Genomic DNA, 18,151 nt, shown 5'->3' with positions numbered 1-18,151 from the left:
ACCAAGAGTCCCGGCTTACACAGCATCATTGTCATTTCACAGAGGAGGGCACTGAAGCTCAGAGAACAGAAATGGGGAGTGGGTATAGCTCAATGGTTGAGCATCTGTCTCCCATGTACGAGGTCCCAGGTTCAATCCCCGGTACCTCCTAAAATAAAAAACAATATACAAACGAGAGCAGGAATGACTTGCCCCACGTGCCCAAGAACATGTGAGTGAAGAAGAGAACGAGGTGGAGAGGAGCTGGGCTGGGACAGGCCCGGGCACGGAAGGCCCCTCCCGGAGCTTGTGGACCGTGGAGGCGGGTGCCAAGGCTCACTCACTGCTTGGTGCTCGTGTTACCGGTGACCTGCTTCACGACCTGGCAGTAACACTCGTCCCGCATGACCTCGTGGTCTGCACACAGCTGGAGAGGGGACAGGCTGGGTCACACGGCCAGGAGGTGCCAGGAGGGCGTGCCACATAGCAGGTGCATGAGAACGGGGCCCACCCACGGGAGGCACTCCTCTTTGGACCACAGGAGAGACTTCCCGCCCCCATGTCCCTCTGGGTGGCAGGTGGGGACGCGGCGTCGCGGAGCAGGAGCGGGGAGGCGGGCGGGCAGGACCCACCTTCAGGAGGGCGCACAGCACATCCAGTTCGCTCTGGCCCTTCAGCGGGGCGTCGCCCATGAACCTCATCACAGCTGTGGGAAGACCTCTCCCACTCAGGCCTGCCCCGCCCTCCCCGCCCCCGGGGGGCCCTCCCTGGGAGGCTTCCGGCAAGGGGCAGCAGGGAGCTTCTGTTCTCCTCAAGAGGCCCCGCGGCCTGAGAACCAGACAGCAGTGGTGATGGGACGCGGCCACCCAGCCCGGGATCCCACCAGCCCAGGGCCCCGGCCGCCGCCCCCCACCCACCTAGGAACATGTCCACCGCCATCCTGTTGAGGCCGCTGTCGCTGAGTTCAATGAGGGATTCCTGGAGCGGGGTCTGAGGGGCGGGGGAGGGGCTGTGATGCAGCAGGTCAGGACAGAGGGGCGTGCAGGGTGTTTCGAGGCCAGATAATCACAGGAGGGTGCATGCCACCAAAAGCCCGACGCCTGCGAGGAGTCCGGGCCCCTCTGGGTGCTGCGATTGGGTCTGAGAGCTGGGGAGGAGGGGGTCTCCAGGAGGACAGGGCCCGGGAGGGGGATCTGGCATCACCATTTTCCACGTGGGGAAATCGAGGCCCAGGGCAGGGCACCTTGGTGAAGCAAAGCATGTCCTCCAAGGCTCTGGACTCCCGGCCTTCCTTGGATTTCAGCCTGAGGCCATCCCTGCGACAGGAGGTGGAGGCTGCTGGCCAGTCCTGCCTCCCTGCCCGGCGCCTCATCCTTCGTTCCAAGCGGGGAAGGCCGGAGAGCTCTGGACCCCATGCGGGTCAACCAGGCAGGTAGCGCCCCCAGAGGCTGCAGCTGCGGCTGCGCCTCACACCCAGGGGAGTCTCGTCTCCCGCCCACCGGAAGCGGGACCACCGGGCCGCCCCCAGCGTGGGAGGTGCAAGGAGCCCCAGATGGCCCCGCCACTCACTGGGTCCTCCTCTGAGGGTCTCGGAAATACTTCTGGGCAAACTCGAGCATCGTGTGCGGTGGCGGGGCCAGGCCGTCCTCAGGCCGGTCAGCGGAGTCGGCCCTGGCTAGGGGACCCTGCGGGAAGGAGGAGAGGGGCTGCAGACCTGGCCCCGCGCGCCCCGTCCAGCCGGGCACGCCCACTCCGCTTGGCCACACCCACTTGCGGATGGCCACGCCCCGTCCAGCCGGTCCCGCCCACTCCGCTTGGCCACACCCGCTTGCGGATGGCCACGCCCCGTCCCACTGGCCACGCCCACCACCCAGGCCTCCTTTGCCCCCATTGGCTGCCCAACGTCCTTGTCCCCGCTGACCCCGCCGTCCCTACTTAGTTTGACTTGCTGCACCCCAAAAGCCTGGCTTGGCCCTCTCACCTGGCCCCGCCCCATCCTGGTGGCTTCACCTGGAGGGGGCTGGTCTCCACTGCCCCGCACTCTTCCCCACCCCGTCTCGCCGCCCCAGGGGCCCGGGCTGACCTTGCGGCCGCCCCTCCGCCTCCCGCGGGCCCGCTTGCCCCCTCGCCGTCCCCGCCCGCCCAGGACTGCCCCCACCCCGCGCCCGGCCGCACCTGTCTCCGGCGGCCCACCTCCCGGGCCGCGGCGGCGGAGGCCACGGCGGCGGCCACGGCGGCCGCCCGACCCCGGCCCGGCTCTGCGGGCAGCTGCAGGAAGTCCGGGGCGGCCGCGGGCTGCACCAGCTCGGAGGGGAAGCGGCCCACGCGCCCGTGGACGGCCCCGAACCGCCAGCCTAGGGGGCGGGGGAAGGGCCTGAGCAAACGGGGGGGGGGGGGGGGCTGTCTTGGGATTGGGGGCATTTTAGGGTCATGCCGGTGTCTCCTTCACCCGTCCCTGGAGCCCACTTCACAGATGAGGACACTGAGGCCCAGGGCTCAGAACGGTAGGGGGAGATGGTGCAAAAGATAAAGCAGCTTTTATGAGCGGTGATAGGCAAAGAACCAGAAAAAGCCTCAGACCACAAACGTGGACAGGCTTGAGCCCGCAGTGAACCCCCAAATACGCAGGCAGGGGGCCCGACTGGATGGCTACCAGGAGGGACAGGCGGGCCAAGGAGGGCATCTTAGGAGATGGTCCCTTTGGGGCCCCGAGATCCCCGCCCCCCGGAGGTGTCTGCGGTGTAAATGCGTGGAGCCCGGAGGAGCCCTGTTTGGGTTTCCAGAGCTGGGGGTATCCCAGGATGCCCACCGAAGTCGGGGCCCCTGCGCCGCAGCTCCTCCAGGTACACCACCTTCTTGCGCACGACGCAGCCCGCGCTGTAGCCTGCGGGCGGGGCTTACGTCAGCGCGGACACACACACACACACACACACACACACACAGGGCCCGCCCCGCCCCACGCGGCGCTGACCCACGCGGGGCGGCTCCAGGGGCTGCAGGTGGATGATGTCGCCCTTGTGGAAGGCCAGCAGCGCCGGGTCCTCCGGCAGGAAGTTCCTCACAGCCACCACGTAGTCCGAGTCCTGGGCCAGCCAGGGCGCAGAGTGAGGGGCTTCAGGCCCCTCCGAGGCCCGGCGCCACTCGCCGGCCCCTCCCGTGGGCTCGTCCATCATCGGCAGGGGGAGGGGAGGAAGCATTCCCTAGGCCAGTAGGGGCAAGGGTATTCCAGGTAGAAGGAACAGCCTGGCGCAGGCCTGGGGGCAGGAGGCCAGCAGGACACACCCAAACGCCTCACCCCCCAATCGCTCATCCAACCTCCCCCAGCAAGGCCTGCCTGGGCCAGCTGCTGGACAGAGGGGGCCTGCGTCAGGCCTGGGGGGCAGCTGCCCAATCTGGGCAGTGTGATCAGTGCTGGCGAGTGAGGGACGCAACTAGCTACTGGGCTCAGAGGAGATGCTCTGCCCACCCCTCCCAGAGGCACCAAGAAAGGTTTGCTGAAAGAAAAAAAGAAAAACAGAAAAAAAAGAGAAAGGTTTGCTGGGCAAGCAGATGTGGCTCAAGTGAAAGGGCCTCTCCCTACCATATGGGAGGACCCGGGTTCGAACCCTGGGGCCTCCTGGTGGAAAAGAAGACGAGAAAGCGTGCCTGAGCGGCGAGCCAGTGCCCACATGGAGAGCTGAGCGCCTGTGCGACGAGCTGAGCGCCTGTGTGGGCGCCCGCATGGCGAGCCGAGTGCCCACGCGGTGAGCTGAGTGCCCATGAGTGCCTGCATGGTGAGCCGAGTGCCCGCGCAAGTGCCCGCGCGGCGAGCTGCGTGCCCGCACAGCAAGCCGAATGCCTGGGCAGTGAGCTGGTGCCCGCGCAAATGAGTCACGCCGCAAGATGATGACGCAACAAAAAAGAGAGAGGAAGGGGAGAGTCAAGGTGAAGCACAGCAGAGACCAGGAAGTGAGGTGGCGCAAGTGACAGGGAACCTCTCTTCCCATCAGAGGCCGCCAGGATCGAATCCCGGTGAATCTTAAAGGAGAAAGACGAGAAGAGGAGACAAAAAGAGAAATAGAAACAGAAGATCACACAGCACATGGACACAGATGGCAAAAACAGCAGGGTGGGGGCGGAGGAGGAGTAGGGGAGGTGGAGGGGGAGAAAATAAAAGAAAGGTTTGCTGAAGGAGCAAAGGCAGAAAGGGCATTCCTGGTGGAAGGCGTGAGCAAAGGCCCGCAGGCATCAGCAAGTCTAAGCAGCGGGCACCGGCCCACACTCACGCGTGCACACGTCCCTAAGCAGGCGTGGCTGGTGTACGTCCAGGGTGGGAGAGCCCTGTTCTTGGGTGCCCTTGACCCCTGGTGGGGGTGGGGGTGGGGGCCTGGGCAGGGGATCCCTTGACCTTTTTCAGCTCCAGGATGAAGTCGTCCACCAGGGCCTTGACCTGGTGGGCTCGGGCTGAGAAGAGGATGACCTTCTCGCTGGCCAAGTTGAACTCCAGCATGTTCTGGGAGGGGAGGGTCACAAACAGGATGTCCGCAAAGCTGCAGGCCGGGAGGGTGGCGTGAGGGCGCGGCCTCCATGGCCAGAGGGGGCCCCCCACCCCGCTGCTCCTGCCCTCCCTCTGCCCCTACCCGCCAACCCGGTCTCACCTGTCTGCCTCCCGGTGCTCTCAGCCCCATCAGGCCAGCCCCCGTGCGACCTCTCCTCTCTTACCCCTTGGTGGCCCCAGCCTCACTGCCCTTCGCCCTGGGAATCCACGCTCCTGCCCCTCTCACCCCTTGCCGTGTGGGCCACCCTCCCAGGTTTTGCCTGCCCAAGTCTGTCTCTTTCACCCATTGGCCAAATCCTCTCCATCTTTCCAAGCTTTCGCCCAGCGGATGAGCGAGTTTCCTCCCCTGTCATTGGGTTATAAAGAAAAAAAGGGGCTGCTGGCCGATTATACCAAAGTTCGGTAATTTACAGCGCACTTGTCCCACTGCGCCAGCAGGCTGGGGTGGGGTCTCAGAGATAGGATGGGGGCGTGCGCTTCTCACTCATTGCCTTCCTGGCTGTGTGAGAGTCAAGACTCTCTGTGCCTCAGTTTCCCCCCTCTCTAAAACGGGCTCCATGAAAGGGCTTGGCACAGGCCCTGGCACATCACAGGCTCTCGGTCAGCAGCTGCCCCAAGGTCCCGTGGTCCCAGGCTCCGGGCAGTCCGACTCCCGCCGCGTGCCGGTCACCTGTACGTGCGCAGGACCTGCAGCTGCCCGCTGGCCTCGCGGCTGCCCTTGGCCATCCTCAGGAGCTTGACGCCATTGTGGGAGACAGCTAGGATCTGCACGCCCGTGCCCACGCTGCCCTGGGGGTGGGGAAGGGGGGCACGTGAGGGTCTTCTAGCCTCATCCCCGAATCTGCCAAGCAGGTGGGCGGGCGGGAGGAGGGCAGGCGGCTCGCACCGTGGCGGGGAAGAGGCGGGAAAAGTAGACCTCCCAGCTGTCGCGGGCGACGCTGACCACCGCCCGCTTCACACTCTCCGTCACCATGGGCCTCTGCGTGTCCAGCTGGTTCTGGGCTACAGGAGGCCAGCGGGGGGTCAGGACCCTCTCCCCACCGCACCCCGGCACCCAGCAGGAAGTGTGTTCTCGCTGGGCATGCTGGGAAACTGAGACCCAGGCTCGGGCAGGGTGGCCAGGCCCACCGGCAGGTCGGGGGCGGGGCCCATGCCTGGCCCCTTGTGAGAGGCCAGGGCACAGCGAGCAGGGGGCCTGGGGGCAAAGTGGAGGCAGGCTGAGGCTCTGGCTGCCCCCCGGGGGGCAACGCGCCTTCCCTCCCCCTGCAATACCAAATAGGGCCTTCATCTGGCGCCTCTCGTCCTGGGAGATCCGCAGGCAGGCCTCTGAAAACGTGTCATGCAGGATCTGTGGGAACGGGCACGGCGCAGGTGGGCCAGGTGGCCCAGGCTGGGCTGTTCTGGGGTAGGTGGGATCGTGGGAGGGGGGATCCTGTTTATGCAACAGTGTTTATGCAGATGACCACCTGTAAACCCAAGCATCCGTGTCCATCAGCTCCCACCTCAAGGAAGCCTCTCTCGTCTCCTTATCCGCACAGGGGCATGCCACCCCTCCCAGGCTGCAGACTCCCAAACTATCCAGTGGGGCTCGGATTTGACCTCGGGCCCCAGCGAACCTTTGCACAAGCTGTGACTCTGGTTAGATCGAATCGGGGGGCTGCTGACCCTGTCTGCGGGGCCGAGGGTCTCAGGAGAGCAGCCCTGCACCCCGGGCAAGGCCCCCAAGTCCCAGAATGCAGGAGGCAGAATTGGAGCCAGCCTATTCTCTGAGCCGTGGACTGCCTGCTGGGGAGACCGAGGCAGAAAGGGAAGGCGGGGCCTCACCTGCCGGAACAGGAGGTCTAGCTGCACAGGGTGGCTGTAGCTGTCCTTGGGATAAAACACCTGCGGGGGACGCTTCAGTGGGCACCTGCCAGCGGCCACCTCGCCGGGCTCCAGCCAGGCCCCGCCCCCAGGGCGCAGCCCCGCCCCTTCGCCCTCAGCGCCAGCCCCGCCCTCAGCCCCGCCCCCTTCGTCCTCGGCCCCGCCCCCTGGCCCCGCCCCGCCCTGGCTCCGGCCCGGGGACCTCTTTGCGCAGGAAGATCCGCCAGGGGGCGTCCTGGTAGCCGTAGAAGGTGGGGTTGTCGAGGCGGTGCAGCCGCGTCTGCACGGGTTCCTCCGGGGGCTCCAGCGACCGCGACGGCGGGGCTGGGGGGCAGGGCTGCGCGTCGGCCCGGAGGGGCAGCCTGGGGAGGGGGCCGGGCCACAAGCCCCGCCCCCCTCATCCACACACACACTCCTATGGTCCAGCCCCTTCATTCCACACTTATAATGCGCCTTCTGTATACAAGCCCCGCCGGTGTGCATCTCACGGAAGGTGTGGGGAGCACAGCCTACTCAGAAACGACCACATGGCGCTAAGAAGTGGGGTGGGGGGAGGCGGGCGCGTGGTAAGGGGGGTCCTCCCGTCAGGGTGGTCCGGGGCTCTGAGGAGGGGGCGTTTGAGCTGAGTCCTGAATGAGGAGGACGCAGAGAGGGGCTGAAAGAGCATTCCTGGCGGTGGGGACTGCAAGTGCAAAGGCCCTGAGGCGGGCGTGGGCTTGGCGCGTTCCAGGCACAGCCAGCAACGGCCAGGCTGAGCGCTGGAGACCAGCCACGCTGGGGAGGTAAGCAGACCACGCAGGCGCTCAGAGGCTCCGCTGAGGAGCTTTTGGCAGGGCCATCATGTGAGCTGATTTATATCTTTTAAGGTCATTGTGGCTGCTGCGAAACAGAGGGGTAGAGGTTAGGGCGCCCATTCTGTACCAAGAGGCCTGGGTTTATAGCCCCGCTCCGACACTCCAGAGCTGTGTGGCCTTGGGCAAGTCACTTAACCTCTCTGTGCTTCCATCGTAACATGCCGGTGGTATAGACCAAGGTGGACCTGGCCTGCAGTCAGTGCTAGGAGCTGATATTCTGATGACACAACTCTCAGGCATCCCGAAGTACACACACCACTGGCACCCAGGTGGGGCTCACCTGTGCTCACACCAACTTCCACAGACACCCAAACACCCTGCCCACTCGCCCCTCCCCCCTCCTGGGCCCCTCACCTGGGGTGGGCCCCACAGACGGCCTCGGGGTACTGGTCACCGGCCTCACCAGAGCTACAGCCTCGCTGGGTACCTGTCCCCACCCCACAGAGGGTCTTCAGGGCGTGGCAGGTGGGCCCCACGGAGGGGCAGGGGGCGGGGGCAGGGTTTGTTGAAAGAGCTGGTTTCCGAGGCCGCCCCAGCTCCGGGCGTTGTCTTCTGTCCCACCCCGGGCCCCGCCTTCCCACGCCGCTCACCTGGATGCCAGGTGCGGCCACCGCGTGCGCCATTTGCCCCTTCAGGATGAGCAGGGCCTCCTCGTGGGGGTCTGGCCGCTTCACAAACACCCTCCCACCGTCCTTCCTGCAAGACGTTTTCATGCCGTGGTGCGCTGGACACTGAGCCTCCCCCTCCCTCCCTGCCGTGACTTCCCATAAGAGGGAACGTCTGCCCCCATCCCCCGTGATTATAAACGAGGAGGAAACGGGGGAGACCCAGAGAGGGTTTGCGACTGGCCTGAGGTCACACAGCACAGACCTCTGTGTCTGGGCCTCCTTCTGTCCCAGGATGCTCATCGGCTGCTAGAGGAGGCTGGGCCCAGCCTGGAGGAACCAGCTGGCACCGGCATGGGACGCTGAGGCCGAGCAGAAGCGGCTGGAGGGCTGGAGCTCACCTGCGGGCCTCGGGCCGCCCGCCCCGGGGCTGCTGCTGGTACTGCCTCACGATGTCCTTGATCTGCTGCGTGGGCTGAGGGAAGTGCTGGGAGTTGAGTGTCGAGTGCCGGACCAGCTCTGGGGAGGGCGAGGCTGCGGGTGGCAGGTAGGGAAGGAGAGAAGTGACAGTCACCAGTCGCTGCCCCAAGGCCCAGCTCCCACCCGCACCCCCCAGGCCGGGGACTCACTGGTTTCTGAAGCAGCGCAGTCCTGAGCTAGAATGGGGGCCGCCACGGGCTTGGCGGGGGGCCGTGGGGCCTTGGTCAGGGGGGCCGGGGCCACGGGCTTGGGGGCGGGGCGCAGGAGCACGGGTTTGGCAGGGGGGCCAGTGCCCACAGCCTTGGGCCGGGCCTCTGGCGCCAGAGGTTTCTGCAGAGGGCGAGGGCGGTCCTGGCTCAGAGAGGGGCCGAGACGCCCAGAGCGGCCCAGCACGCCTCCGTACGGCTCTCCAGGGCCCCCTCGGCCCCTGGCGGGGTGGCCGGGCTCACCTCGGGGGGCGCGGATCCCGGGGCGGGGCTCAGGGGCTGCTGCTGGAGCGCCAGGGCCTGCAGGGTCATCTCCCGGGCCTGGGGAGAGGCGGCGGGTGTGACCTGGCGGCAGGGGCGACCCCCGCTCCCGGGGCTCCCCCCGGGCCCCCGCCTGCTCACCAGCAGCACGGCCTGTTGGTGGATGAAGGCTTGCTGCAGAGCCAGCGTGGACGCGTCCAGCCCTGGGACTTGAGGGGACAGGAGAGGGCACGGGGGAGGGGGGTGTGGCAGGCCATCCACGCTGCCCGCCTTGGGTCCCCCCTATCCTGGCCTCCGTTCTAGCACCTGAGAACGGGCAAGTAGCCCCAGCCCCGCCCAACCCTGGGGCCACCCTGGGGGGGGGCACTGACTTGGCTTCGGCTCTGGGGGCCTCCTGGGGGCGTCCCTGGGGCTGCCGCCGCCGCCTCCACCAGGCTGGCCTCCGCCCTTCATGCGGTAGGCGATGGCTGTGGGCTTCTCCAAGTCCTGCGGAGGGCGGGTGGCTCGAGTGTCCTCCTCCTGAACTCCCGAGGTCCATGGCAACGGGCATCTGACACCGGCCACCTTCCCAGGCCCCGGGGGGGGGGGGGGGTGCGTCCCACCCTTCACAGCCCTGCAAGCTCTGACCCATCCCCCCTTCCACGGGGTGTAAACTGAGCTCACAGGGGGGCTGGGTCCCGCTCAGAGATGCCCAGCGTGTCAGGGGGCCCCTGGGAGGGTCGTGGGGGGGGGGGTCCCTGGGGGTTCCTGGAGTGGGCAAGGACACCTGGGGAGTCTCTGAAACCTGGGACCCGAGAGCCTGGAGACCAAGGCCCGTCCCAGCCAGCTAGGTCTCCATGGCCCGGGGGCCGGCTCCGCCCACAGGCAGGGTGGGGGGTCCCTCTGGGGTCAGCCAGGAGCCCTTCCAACCGTGAGCGCCCCCCCACTTTTTGCCTATGCTCCAGGAAAGGGACAGGTGAGGTCGCCCCCCATGGCCCCTGCTGCGCGGACGCACCACCCTGCGCGGGCACGTGCGCGGGTACCTAGGCCCCTGCCCGCCGTACCGCATCCCCGCAGGACAACACGGGGTCGAAGAGGCTGTCCAGGTAGCAGTCCAGCGCCCTGGGGGGCGTGGGGGGCTCTCCAGAGCTGTCTGAGCCTGGCGGGTGGGGCGAGGCGGGGGGCACACAGCAAAGTCAAGCCCTTTCCTCCCGCTGGACTCCCCCCCCGCCCGGCCCCCAGGGTCACACACGAGCCAGGCGGCCGCCCGCGGCTGGGTGACCTTGGTGGGTTGCCGTCCCTCTCTGGACCTCAGTTTCCCCATTTGTACTGTCCTCGTTGTGGCTGCGGGACCCATCGGGGCCGGGCGCCGCTTTGGGCGTGTGCTCCTGAGGCTGGGGTCCGGGGGCTGCCTCCTCATCTGAATCCCAGCTGCTCCCAAATACCCTGTGGGGAAGGGGGCGTGGAGCGGCGGACCCCCCCCCCAGGGACCCACAACCCCCTACATCACCCCCATCCAGCTCTCCCCTGAGCCCGGGAATGGGGCGACTCTCTCCCTTTATGAGGAGCCCCCTTTGGAACCTCAGGGCGGAGCCCGTGGCCCAGGGTGGGGGGCCGTCCGCGCGAGGGGGCGCCCGGGGAGCCACCTACGCTCGGGGGCGCCCCCTGCCGGCCGGGGGCCCCGCGGCGCCCACGATGAAGTAGGACTTCTGCCGCGGGAAGTCGCCGAGCAGCTCCAGGTCGGACACCAGGTCCAGCACGTAGTCGTGGCCCGCCAGCTCCGCCCACTGGAGCCCGTGCCTCAGGGCCACCGTCCAGCCCCGCCAGCCGTCCGCCAGGCCCCTGGGGACAGCCGGGAGGGGCGGGCGGGAGCAGGGGGCGGCCCCCCCCCCCCCCGCCCCGCGGGCGGAGAAGGTGAGCCAGCCCCGGGCGTGGCCGGGGTGGACCCCCCTGGGGAACGAGGGGATTGCTCCCGCCCCCCAGGGGCACGGGGGTGGACGCTGGGCTGGGGGTACCCCCGGCGCCAACCTGTGCCTGAGGACGTCTCCAGCCACCTCTTCTCCCGTGCTCCAGCAGTGCACGGGGCAGGAGAGCTGGTCCCCTGGGGGCGGCAGGTGCCGGCTCGCTCTGGGGCGTCTGAAGCCTGGCCTCGCAGCTCCTCTCCCTCCTCCTCCTCTCAGGCACCCCCACGCTCGTCCTGGACGCCTGGACCCTGTGTCCTTATTGGCCCCTCCTCCGTCCCAGGTTCTCCAGCCCCCCCATCTTCTTTTCCAGAGGCGCGTGTGAGCGGGCTCTTCCCCAGCTCTGGGCCAGTTCAAGAGCTGCTTGTGGCCCCCTCTGATCCCAGGAGCGGAGGAGGGGTAGGGGAGCGGGCGGCTCACCGTTGAAGCAGCTCACATCCAGCGCCATGGCGGCCTTCTCCTGCGTGGCCCTCCACTCGAGCTGGGTCGGGGGGAAGCAGCGGGCGGCGCCGGGGCCCTGCTGCTGGGCCCGGCCCAGGGCCTGCATGAGACGGTGCTGACACACGGCCTGGAAGCCATCTCGCCCGTGGTCGGACACGAATCTGGGGGGAAAGGAGTTGGGGCTGGGAGGAAGAGGGAGCTGAGGCTAGCCCAAAGCTCTAAGGTGAGGTTCCAAAGGCTCAGGCTGGGCTAAAGAGGGTCTCAGGCTAGCCCGGAGCTCCAGGGCTGGGCTGAAGGGGTTCCCAGGCTAGCCACACAGAGGTCCAAGGATAGACCAAAGCAGATCCAGGCTGGCCCAGCTAAGCTTGTTGGAGCAGAAGGTCATTGGCAGGGTGGGGTCTGCAGCCACACTGGACAAGACCCTGAGCCCTGGAACCAGACCTGCTCAGGCGTGTGTCTCCCTCTTTCACCAGGCAGCCCTGGGTGGGCCATCTGTCCTGTCCGAGCCTCAGTGGGAGATGGCTGGGGAACTAGGGCCACGAGCCCCACCTTGGCCAGGGGCAGGCACTCCCGACGCCTGGCTTCTGTCCTGACCCCTGAGGGAGAAGCAGGTGACAGGTGCCTGGGTGGCTACCACAGGGAACCTCAGGCCCGGGCCCAGGAGGGCCCGGGAAGACAGGCAGGTGCCCGACAGCCAGCCACAGCTGCCACGAGAGTCTTTACAAGGCTGGCCAAATGAGCTGCCCGCCTGCTGCGCCCCGGCCAGGCAGGGAGCAGGCACAGAGAGGGCCAGGGACTCGTTCCAGGTCACACAGCTGGTAAGGATCAGAGCTGGGATTTGCAGCCCCTGGGCCTGCCCGAGCTCTTCTCTGTTCCCAGTACTTCCCGTGTTGAAGCCTCACAGCAGCCTAGGAAGTGGGTACCATCATGAGCCCATTTTTTAGGTGAGGACACTGAGGCCCAGAGAGGCTACATAATCTACTCGAGGTCACACAGCTCACACCCGGCTGAGCTGGGTTTTGAACCCCGGCTGCTGGAGGCCACAGCCAATGCACTGAACTCCTCTCCTATGACCTTTCCAAATTTCCTACATCCTGACCTTGCCGTCCTCGGGGCTCTGGAAGTCCTCGTCCAGTCTGCCTGACTCCGACCCACCCTCTGCCGTGGGGTCCTCCTTGTGTCCCTTGCCCTGAGCCCCACGGAGACAGAGAGCAGCCCCCGCCTCCCTGGGGGGGCGTCCAAGCAGACCTGCCCCCCGGCCTGCCCGGGCCCTGCTGCCCCCGCCCCCGTCCTCCCGCCCGGCCCCGGCCGCCCCGCTCACTTGAGGAGGTACTTGCTGAGGCGCGGGGAGGGGACGAAGGCGCCCAGGCAGGCGGCCAGCAGCAGCCAGCCGCGCTCGGCGTTGCGGGCGTTGGGGTTGCGCCACACCTGGTTGGCCAGCTGCGCCAGGATCTCGTCCCGCAGCTCGGGCGCCGCCAGCCCCTTCTGCACGATGTAGTTCCCCAAGATGTTCTCCTGCGCGCCACGCAGCTGGGGGTCCCCCATGAAACGCAGGATCTGGGCCACAGAGGGGTTCTCCTGGGGCTCTCGGAAGGCTGTTCTTGGCAGGCCCCCCAACTCGAACATTCGTCCCCCTACCCATATAAAAGTCCCCTGTACTCTTTAACATGTATCCCCCCACCCGTATAAAAGTCCCCCCCCCATGTCACAATACAATTGCCATATTCTATGCCAAATGATCAGACGATTCATCCCAGCTTTGGGATGACTCAAGATCCAAAGTCAATAATGACTTTCTTCCCTTCCGTGGCTCCCCTCCCGCCCCAGGCCCTTCCTGCACCGCGGGCCTCCACAGCCCCTGCCTCCTGCTCTGGGCCCCAGAGGGGTCTTTCTAACATTCAGATGTGACCACATCCCTCCCATGCTAAGCGCATTCCTTGGCTTCCTAATGCCCTTGGGATGAAATCTGAGCTTGGAGTCTGTCAACGGTGGCCTCGCTGACCCCTCACCCTTGTCCACCTGACTCTGTTCTGGCCACATCGGTTTCTCTGCTCTCTGTGCCTTCTCCACTCTCCCCGCCTGGAAATTTCTGATGCCTCCTTCCAGTCCAGCTCCAACACCCCCTCGTCCAGGAAGCCCTCTCTGACTGCCCAGGGCTGGGCTAGAAGCCCCTGTGCTTCCCTCTGTCCACACTTTGGGTTCTCACTGGCCAGGACTGCTCTGCCTCCCCCATCAGACTGGACCAGGACTTATTTTTTGGTGTCCCCAAGAGGCTCCAGGGAGGCCCTGAGGCACCCTGCCGGCTGGCTGGTGTTACAGCCCCTCCCCCAAGGAGGAGGCACAGGGCGCGCATGTGGGGGTTGGGGGGCCCGGGAGGGCGGGCGGGGCCCTCGCGGCCTGGCCTGAGGCGGGGCTCTCGGCGTGGGGGTGGCCTGGGCCGGCCCGTACCAGCTTGAAGACGCCCACAGCTTCGGCGTGGAACTCTGGGGGCAGCCAGGTGAGGGGCTTCCTGAGAGGCGCCGTCAGCATCCCGAAGGCGGGCTCCTGCGGGCGAGGGCGGGCGCGTGGGGCCTGGTCCCCAGCAAACGGGTGGGGAAACTGAGGCTCGGAGCGGGGCAGACACTGGCCCTTAGGCGCCGGTGGGGGGAGCCGGGGGAGCCCCAGGCCAGCCGGGGCGGGTCCGGCACGCGGGGCTCTGCCCACTCCTCGGCTTTTGAGAACCTTCCAGCCACCTTGGCCAGCTGCCATCGCCCGAGACCCGAGAGCCCGCCCCGGACTCCCCTGAGGCCCGGCCGCAAGGGGCCAGACCTGGAACCACGGGACCCGCCAGAACCCTGCTCCAGGGGGAGGCAGGGCCGGCTGGGACTGGCCGGCGCCCCCCTGGCCAGGGCCCCTCGCACCTACGCCGGCCGTTACCTTGAAGTGGCACCGGACGAACTTGGCCATGGGGTGGCTGTTGATGTCGAGGGGCAGCGAGACGCGGGGTTCCACCTGCAGCCGGGGCGTCCGCACGGGTGCCACCCGGGGCGCCGGGGCCGGCCTGAGGTCTGCGGAGAGCAGGGGGGTGTCGGGGCACCTGCTCCCTAGCCGGCCCCCCCCACCGCCCGGCGGGACGTACCTGCCGCGGCGCGCAGGAGCGCGGCCAGCTCCGCCGGCACCTCCAGGTGCCCCACGGCCACCACCTCCCGCTTGCTCAACTCCTGGGGGGCGGGGGGGGGAGTGCGGTGAGGGCCAGGCCCGCCCCAGCCCCCCCCAACCTCCCCCAGCCTCCCCCAACCTCCCCCAGCCTCCCTCTCCCCCCTCACCGCCCGCCTCCCTCCGGCCCGCGCTGCCCCCCAGGGCCGCACCCACCTCCTGCTCCCGCAGCCGCGCCTCCTCCGCCCGGCGCCGCCGCTCCGCCCTCAGCTGGAGGAGAGCAGACGGTCAAGGCCGGGAAGGGCCGGCGGTGGCCGCGGCAGGCCCAGAGCGGGTGGCGGCCCCTCGAGCCTGCTCGCCAAGCCGCGGCCACTGTCCCCCTTCACAGGCGGGAAGGGCGAGGCAGACGTGTGCCTGGGAACCGGGGTGAGGGGCAGGGACAGAGCGAGAGGGAGGCGGCGGCCAAGGGCAGCGGGAGCAAGACTTTGGAGGGACGAGAGAGGTGGTGGGGGTGGGGGTGGGGGGGGGAGATTTCCGGGAGGTGGCCGAGGGACGGACCCTCCTCTGATGCACCAGGAAACCTTCAGGACTAGCAATGGAAGAAACTGCAGCGTTGGTGTGGGGACAGCGGCCACGGCAGGTGCCGAGGGCGGGGGAGGGAGGAAGAGGTGTGCTGTGGGGCGTTTTCAGGACTCAGAGTTGTCCTGGGTGGTGCTGCAGGGACAGATGCTGGACATTGCATGTCCTGCCATGGCCCACTGGGTGGACGGGGGAGAGTGTAAACTACAATGTAAACCGCTATCCATGTGGTGCAGCAGCGCTCCAAGACGTACTCACCAGATGCAGTGAACGTGCCACAATGAGGAAAGAGGTTGTTGATGCGGGAGGAGTGGGGGGGCGGGGATGTGAGAACCTCATGTTTTATTTATTTATTTTTAAAACTTTTTTTTAGTTTTTATTTTTATTGAAGTATATCATATACATGAGCCTCTTACATTTTTCGAATGTAACATTTAAAAAAAAAGAGGGATTGTAGGAAAAAATAAAATAAAATATACTTAGTCTTCCAAAAAAAAGCTGCGTGTTTCTTGGGCGCTTGGCGGTCAGACCCGCCTTTGGCCACGGGTGCTGTTTGGGGGGGGGGCGGGCTGGCGCTCCGGCCTCCCGAATGTGCAGCGGGCTGAGCCGCCGCCGCGCCCAGTAACCCGAGGCCCCGCCGCGAGCCCGCGCCAGGCCGTGTCCTGGCGTCCAGACCCGGTTATCCCCACTTCGCTCCCTCCACCGCGCAAGGGCAGACGGGGAAACTGAGGCTGAGGGCGGCAGAGCGGGGATGCGGACTCAGGCCCCCGCGGTCTCCTCCCGCTCCCGGGGCCCCGAGGCAGGCGGCCCGGCCCCGGCCTGTACCTTGAGGTAGTGCCGCCGGTTCACGTACGTCTGCACCAAGGCCCGGAACCTCACCATACTCCTCCTCATCTGCTGGTAGCGCTGCCTGAGGGGGGGCAGCCGTTTCAGGGGGGCAGAGCACAGATGCCCGCCGCGCCTGGCCTGGGAGCCAGAGCCCACACTCCACCCGGGGGCTCAGAGAGGGGGCTTGACCTAGCTGAGGTCACACAGCAAGGACTAAACCTGCCGGCCATGTCCTGCTCATAAAGTTGGTGTCCCGGGGTCCCCCTGACTGAACTGATTCCCACCCACCAGTCCTAAGGGGTGGGTGGGAAGGGCCTCCCAAAGTAGAGACCCAGCGAAGCCGGTCACTCGCCCTGCAGAGGCCCGCCTCCTCGGCTTGCATGCCTCCAGGGACAGGGAGCTCACTCTCTGGGGTTTGTGCACAGCCTCTCCCAAGCCCGGCCAGTAGGGCCCCAGGGAGCCCTGCCCTCTCTGGGCTGCACCTGGCCAGGTAGCCCCGGGCCCGGCTCTGCAGCAGAATGATCTTGTGGCGCAAGGAGCGGAAGCGGCGCCGGATGAAGAAGCCCCGGAGGCAGCGCTGCAGTGTGAGCGCTGCCAGATGCAGGACGCGTTCCCGCATGCTCTCCAGCAGCTGGTGCAGGTGCTCCTTAAGGAAGAGCTGGGGACAGGAGGCAGGCCCCAGGGGGCCGGTAAGGGCCAGGCGGCGGGACGGGGGCCCTCCCCGCCCTAGAGATCCCCAGCAACAGGACAGGCCCCCCCGGAGCTGGGCGCAAGGAGGGCTGGGGCTCCGACAGGTGGAAGGGGACGGCGGCGGGCCAGGCGGCGGGCCATCGGGCTCCAGCCGGGGCCCGGAGGCGGGAGGCGGGCTCTGGGCAGCGTGCTCGCCTGGGCGCCGCTGTGGCCGCCTGCCTTTAGCTCCGGCATTTCCGATTGGATTGGCCGGAGGCCTGGAAATGGGGCCTGCGGGGGTGGGTGAGTGGGGGGGGGCTCACCTTGCTAAACCCCACGCGGTACATGTCGGGCATGACCGTGCACAGGCGGCTCAGCACCGACACGCACGTGTCCCCGTTGGCCGGCAGGTCGTGCTGGAGGGCCACCAGGCAGCGGTACCTGCGGGACTCGAGCTAAGCCTGCGCCCAAGGCACCCGCCCCGGGGGCCTGCTAGACCCCGCGATCGCCTCCCCAGGGCCCCTGTCTCTAGGAGGCCCCGGGTCCCCGAGCTCCACTCCTGCCTTCTCATCGGAAAAGAAAAGCACTTTGTTCTCAAGGCTCTTTACTTCTGGGTGACAGCAAACTGTCCTAATAGGTGATTTCAGTAGAACAAGAAGACACTGTGCTGCCACCGGCTGGACACATGTCACGGTAACTACCAAATCACCCCTATTTGGAATCAACCAAGATATGATTCAGATATTAAACAATGCATTCACCCAGGCAGGGGAGGTTTAGAAGAACACATGTGCACTTGCTGTGGACAGCGTGGCACGCATGCGCAGTTACGCCCCAGGCCCTCTTCTGCCTGGGCTGCGTGTTCCTGGGGGGTCTGGGAAGCTAAGAAAGCACCCCGACCTGCCGAGTTACCTGTCGATGAACGCCTGGAAGGGCAGCCGCACCGGAAAGCCCTCCTTGCGGATACGCACGGTCTCCAGCACCCCTGAGTAGCGCAACTGAGCCATCACCACGTCCGGCTCAAAGAGGCCCGGCTCCTGGGGGAGGAGGGCCCACACAGGAAGTCTGCACGCTTTCCGTGTGCAAACGGCGCTATCGGTGGCGAACGGTCCCCCTGGGAGGCTGGGAGGCTGGAGGTCCAGAGAGGCAAAGCCACCGGCCCAAGGTCACACAGCATGGGGAGGAGGGCTTGGCTCTGCCAGGGGCCTTGGCCGTGACTTACCTTCTTGTGGTTGGGCTTCAGGCAACGCACGAACAAGGGGTTACACCTGGGCAGGGGCGGGAGCGCGCAGTGTGAGGCCCCGGCCACGGCGCTCACGGCCGAGGGCGGTGCCGCCCACCCGCCACGCCCACCTCTCCATCTTTTCCACCAGATCCAGGAGCGACTGCTGGAACTTGGCAGCCACTGTGTGTGCCTTGTAAAGCCGGGAGACGGAACTGCTCTTGCCCAGGCGCTGAGGGGCCGCCTGCGGGGCGTGGCTGGAGAAGAGGTGTGCCACCACCTGGGCAGGGGTCGAGACCCCGAGGGAGGGGCGCCAGGCAGTCGGGAGAGACCCAGGAGGAGAGATGGGGGGGGGCAAGAGACAGACACAGAGACAGTGAGAGGGGACGAGAAGAGAAAAAGGAGCAAGGCTTTGGGCCAGAGAGAGCCAACACCTAGCGCTCTCTGCGAGGCCTCCGCTTGCATGCCTCTCAAGACGGGGTGCTCGGCACCTCCAAAGGGACCCCTCCTGTGACCCGGTGGCTCCTGTTTCTTTTTCCTTCTTCGGTCCGG

The 18,151-nt window shown here is 66.9% G+C and overlaps 1 protein-coding gene and 1 long non-coding RNA gene across 2 annotated transcripts in view; one reads left to right on the top strand and one right to left on the bottom strand.

Annotated features, from left to right (window-relative positions):
- MYO15A (myosin XVA) overlaps nt 1-18,151 on the bottom strand; it is a 67,914-nt gene that overhangs the window by 19,931 nt on the left and 29,832 nt on the right. The window contains 37 exon segments of the mRNA XM_058283351.1: nt 324-406; nt 612-685; nt 897-969; nt 1,223-1,295; nt 1,549-1,664; nt 2,155-2,333; nt 2,789-2,863; nt 2,951-3,062; nt 4,367-4,508; nt 5,187-5,305; nt 5,403-5,518; nt 5,789-5,864; nt 6,341-6,400; nt 6,582-6,703; nt 7,588-7,660; nt 7,824-7,929; nt 8,240-8,372; nt 8,468-8,648; nt 8,768-8,845; nt 8,927-8,994; nt 9,157-9,271; nt 9,829-9,923; nt 10,047-10,210; nt 10,415-10,606; nt 10,793-10,865; nt 11,146-11,327; nt 12,488-12,723; nt 13,615-13,710; nt 14,083-14,213; nt 14,285-14,366; nt 14,518-14,571; nt 15,706-15,790; nt 16,191-16,366; nt 16,701-16,818; nt 17,290-17,414; nt 17,600-17,645; nt 17,731-17,879. Of these exon segments, the coding sequence (XP_058139334.1) occupies nt 324-406; nt 612-685; nt 897-969; nt 1,223-1,295; nt 1,549-1,664; nt 2,155-2,333; nt 2,789-2,863; nt 2,951-3,062; nt 4,367-4,508; nt 5,187-5,305; nt 5,403-5,518; nt 5,789-5,864; nt 6,341-6,400; nt 6,582-6,703; nt 7,588-7,660; nt 7,824-7,929; nt 8,240-8,372; nt 8,468-8,648; nt 8,768-8,845; nt 8,927-8,994; nt 9,157-9,271; nt 9,829-9,923; nt 10,047-10,210; nt 10,415-10,606; nt 10,793-10,865; nt 11,146-11,327; nt 12,488-12,723; nt 13,615-13,710; nt 14,083-14,213; nt 14,285-14,366; nt 14,518-14,571; nt 15,706-15,790; nt 16,191-16,366; nt 16,701-16,818; nt 17,290-17,414; nt 17,600-17,645; nt 17,731-17,879 (4,178 nt within the window).
- LOC139437122 (uncharacterized) lies at nt 16,267-17,867 on the top strand. Its single transcript, XR_011646764.1, has 3 exons — nt 16,267-16,397; nt 17,015-17,070; nt 17,751-17,867. It is a non-coding gene; the product is annotated as an uncharacterized lncRNA (long non-coding RNA).

The sequence above is a fragment of the Dasypus novemcinctus genome, chromosome 21 (genome assembly GCF_030445035.2).
Source record: "Dasypus novemcinctus isolate mDasNov1 chromosome 21, mDasNov1.1.hap2, whole genome shotgun sequence".
In the NCBI taxonomy this organism is placed as follows: Eukaryota; Metazoa; Chordata; class Mammalia; order Cingulata; family Dasypodidae; genus Dasypus; species Dasypus novemcinctus.
Note: the sequence above shows the minus strand (reverse complement) of the source record. Positions and strands in the feature narration are given on the sequence as shown.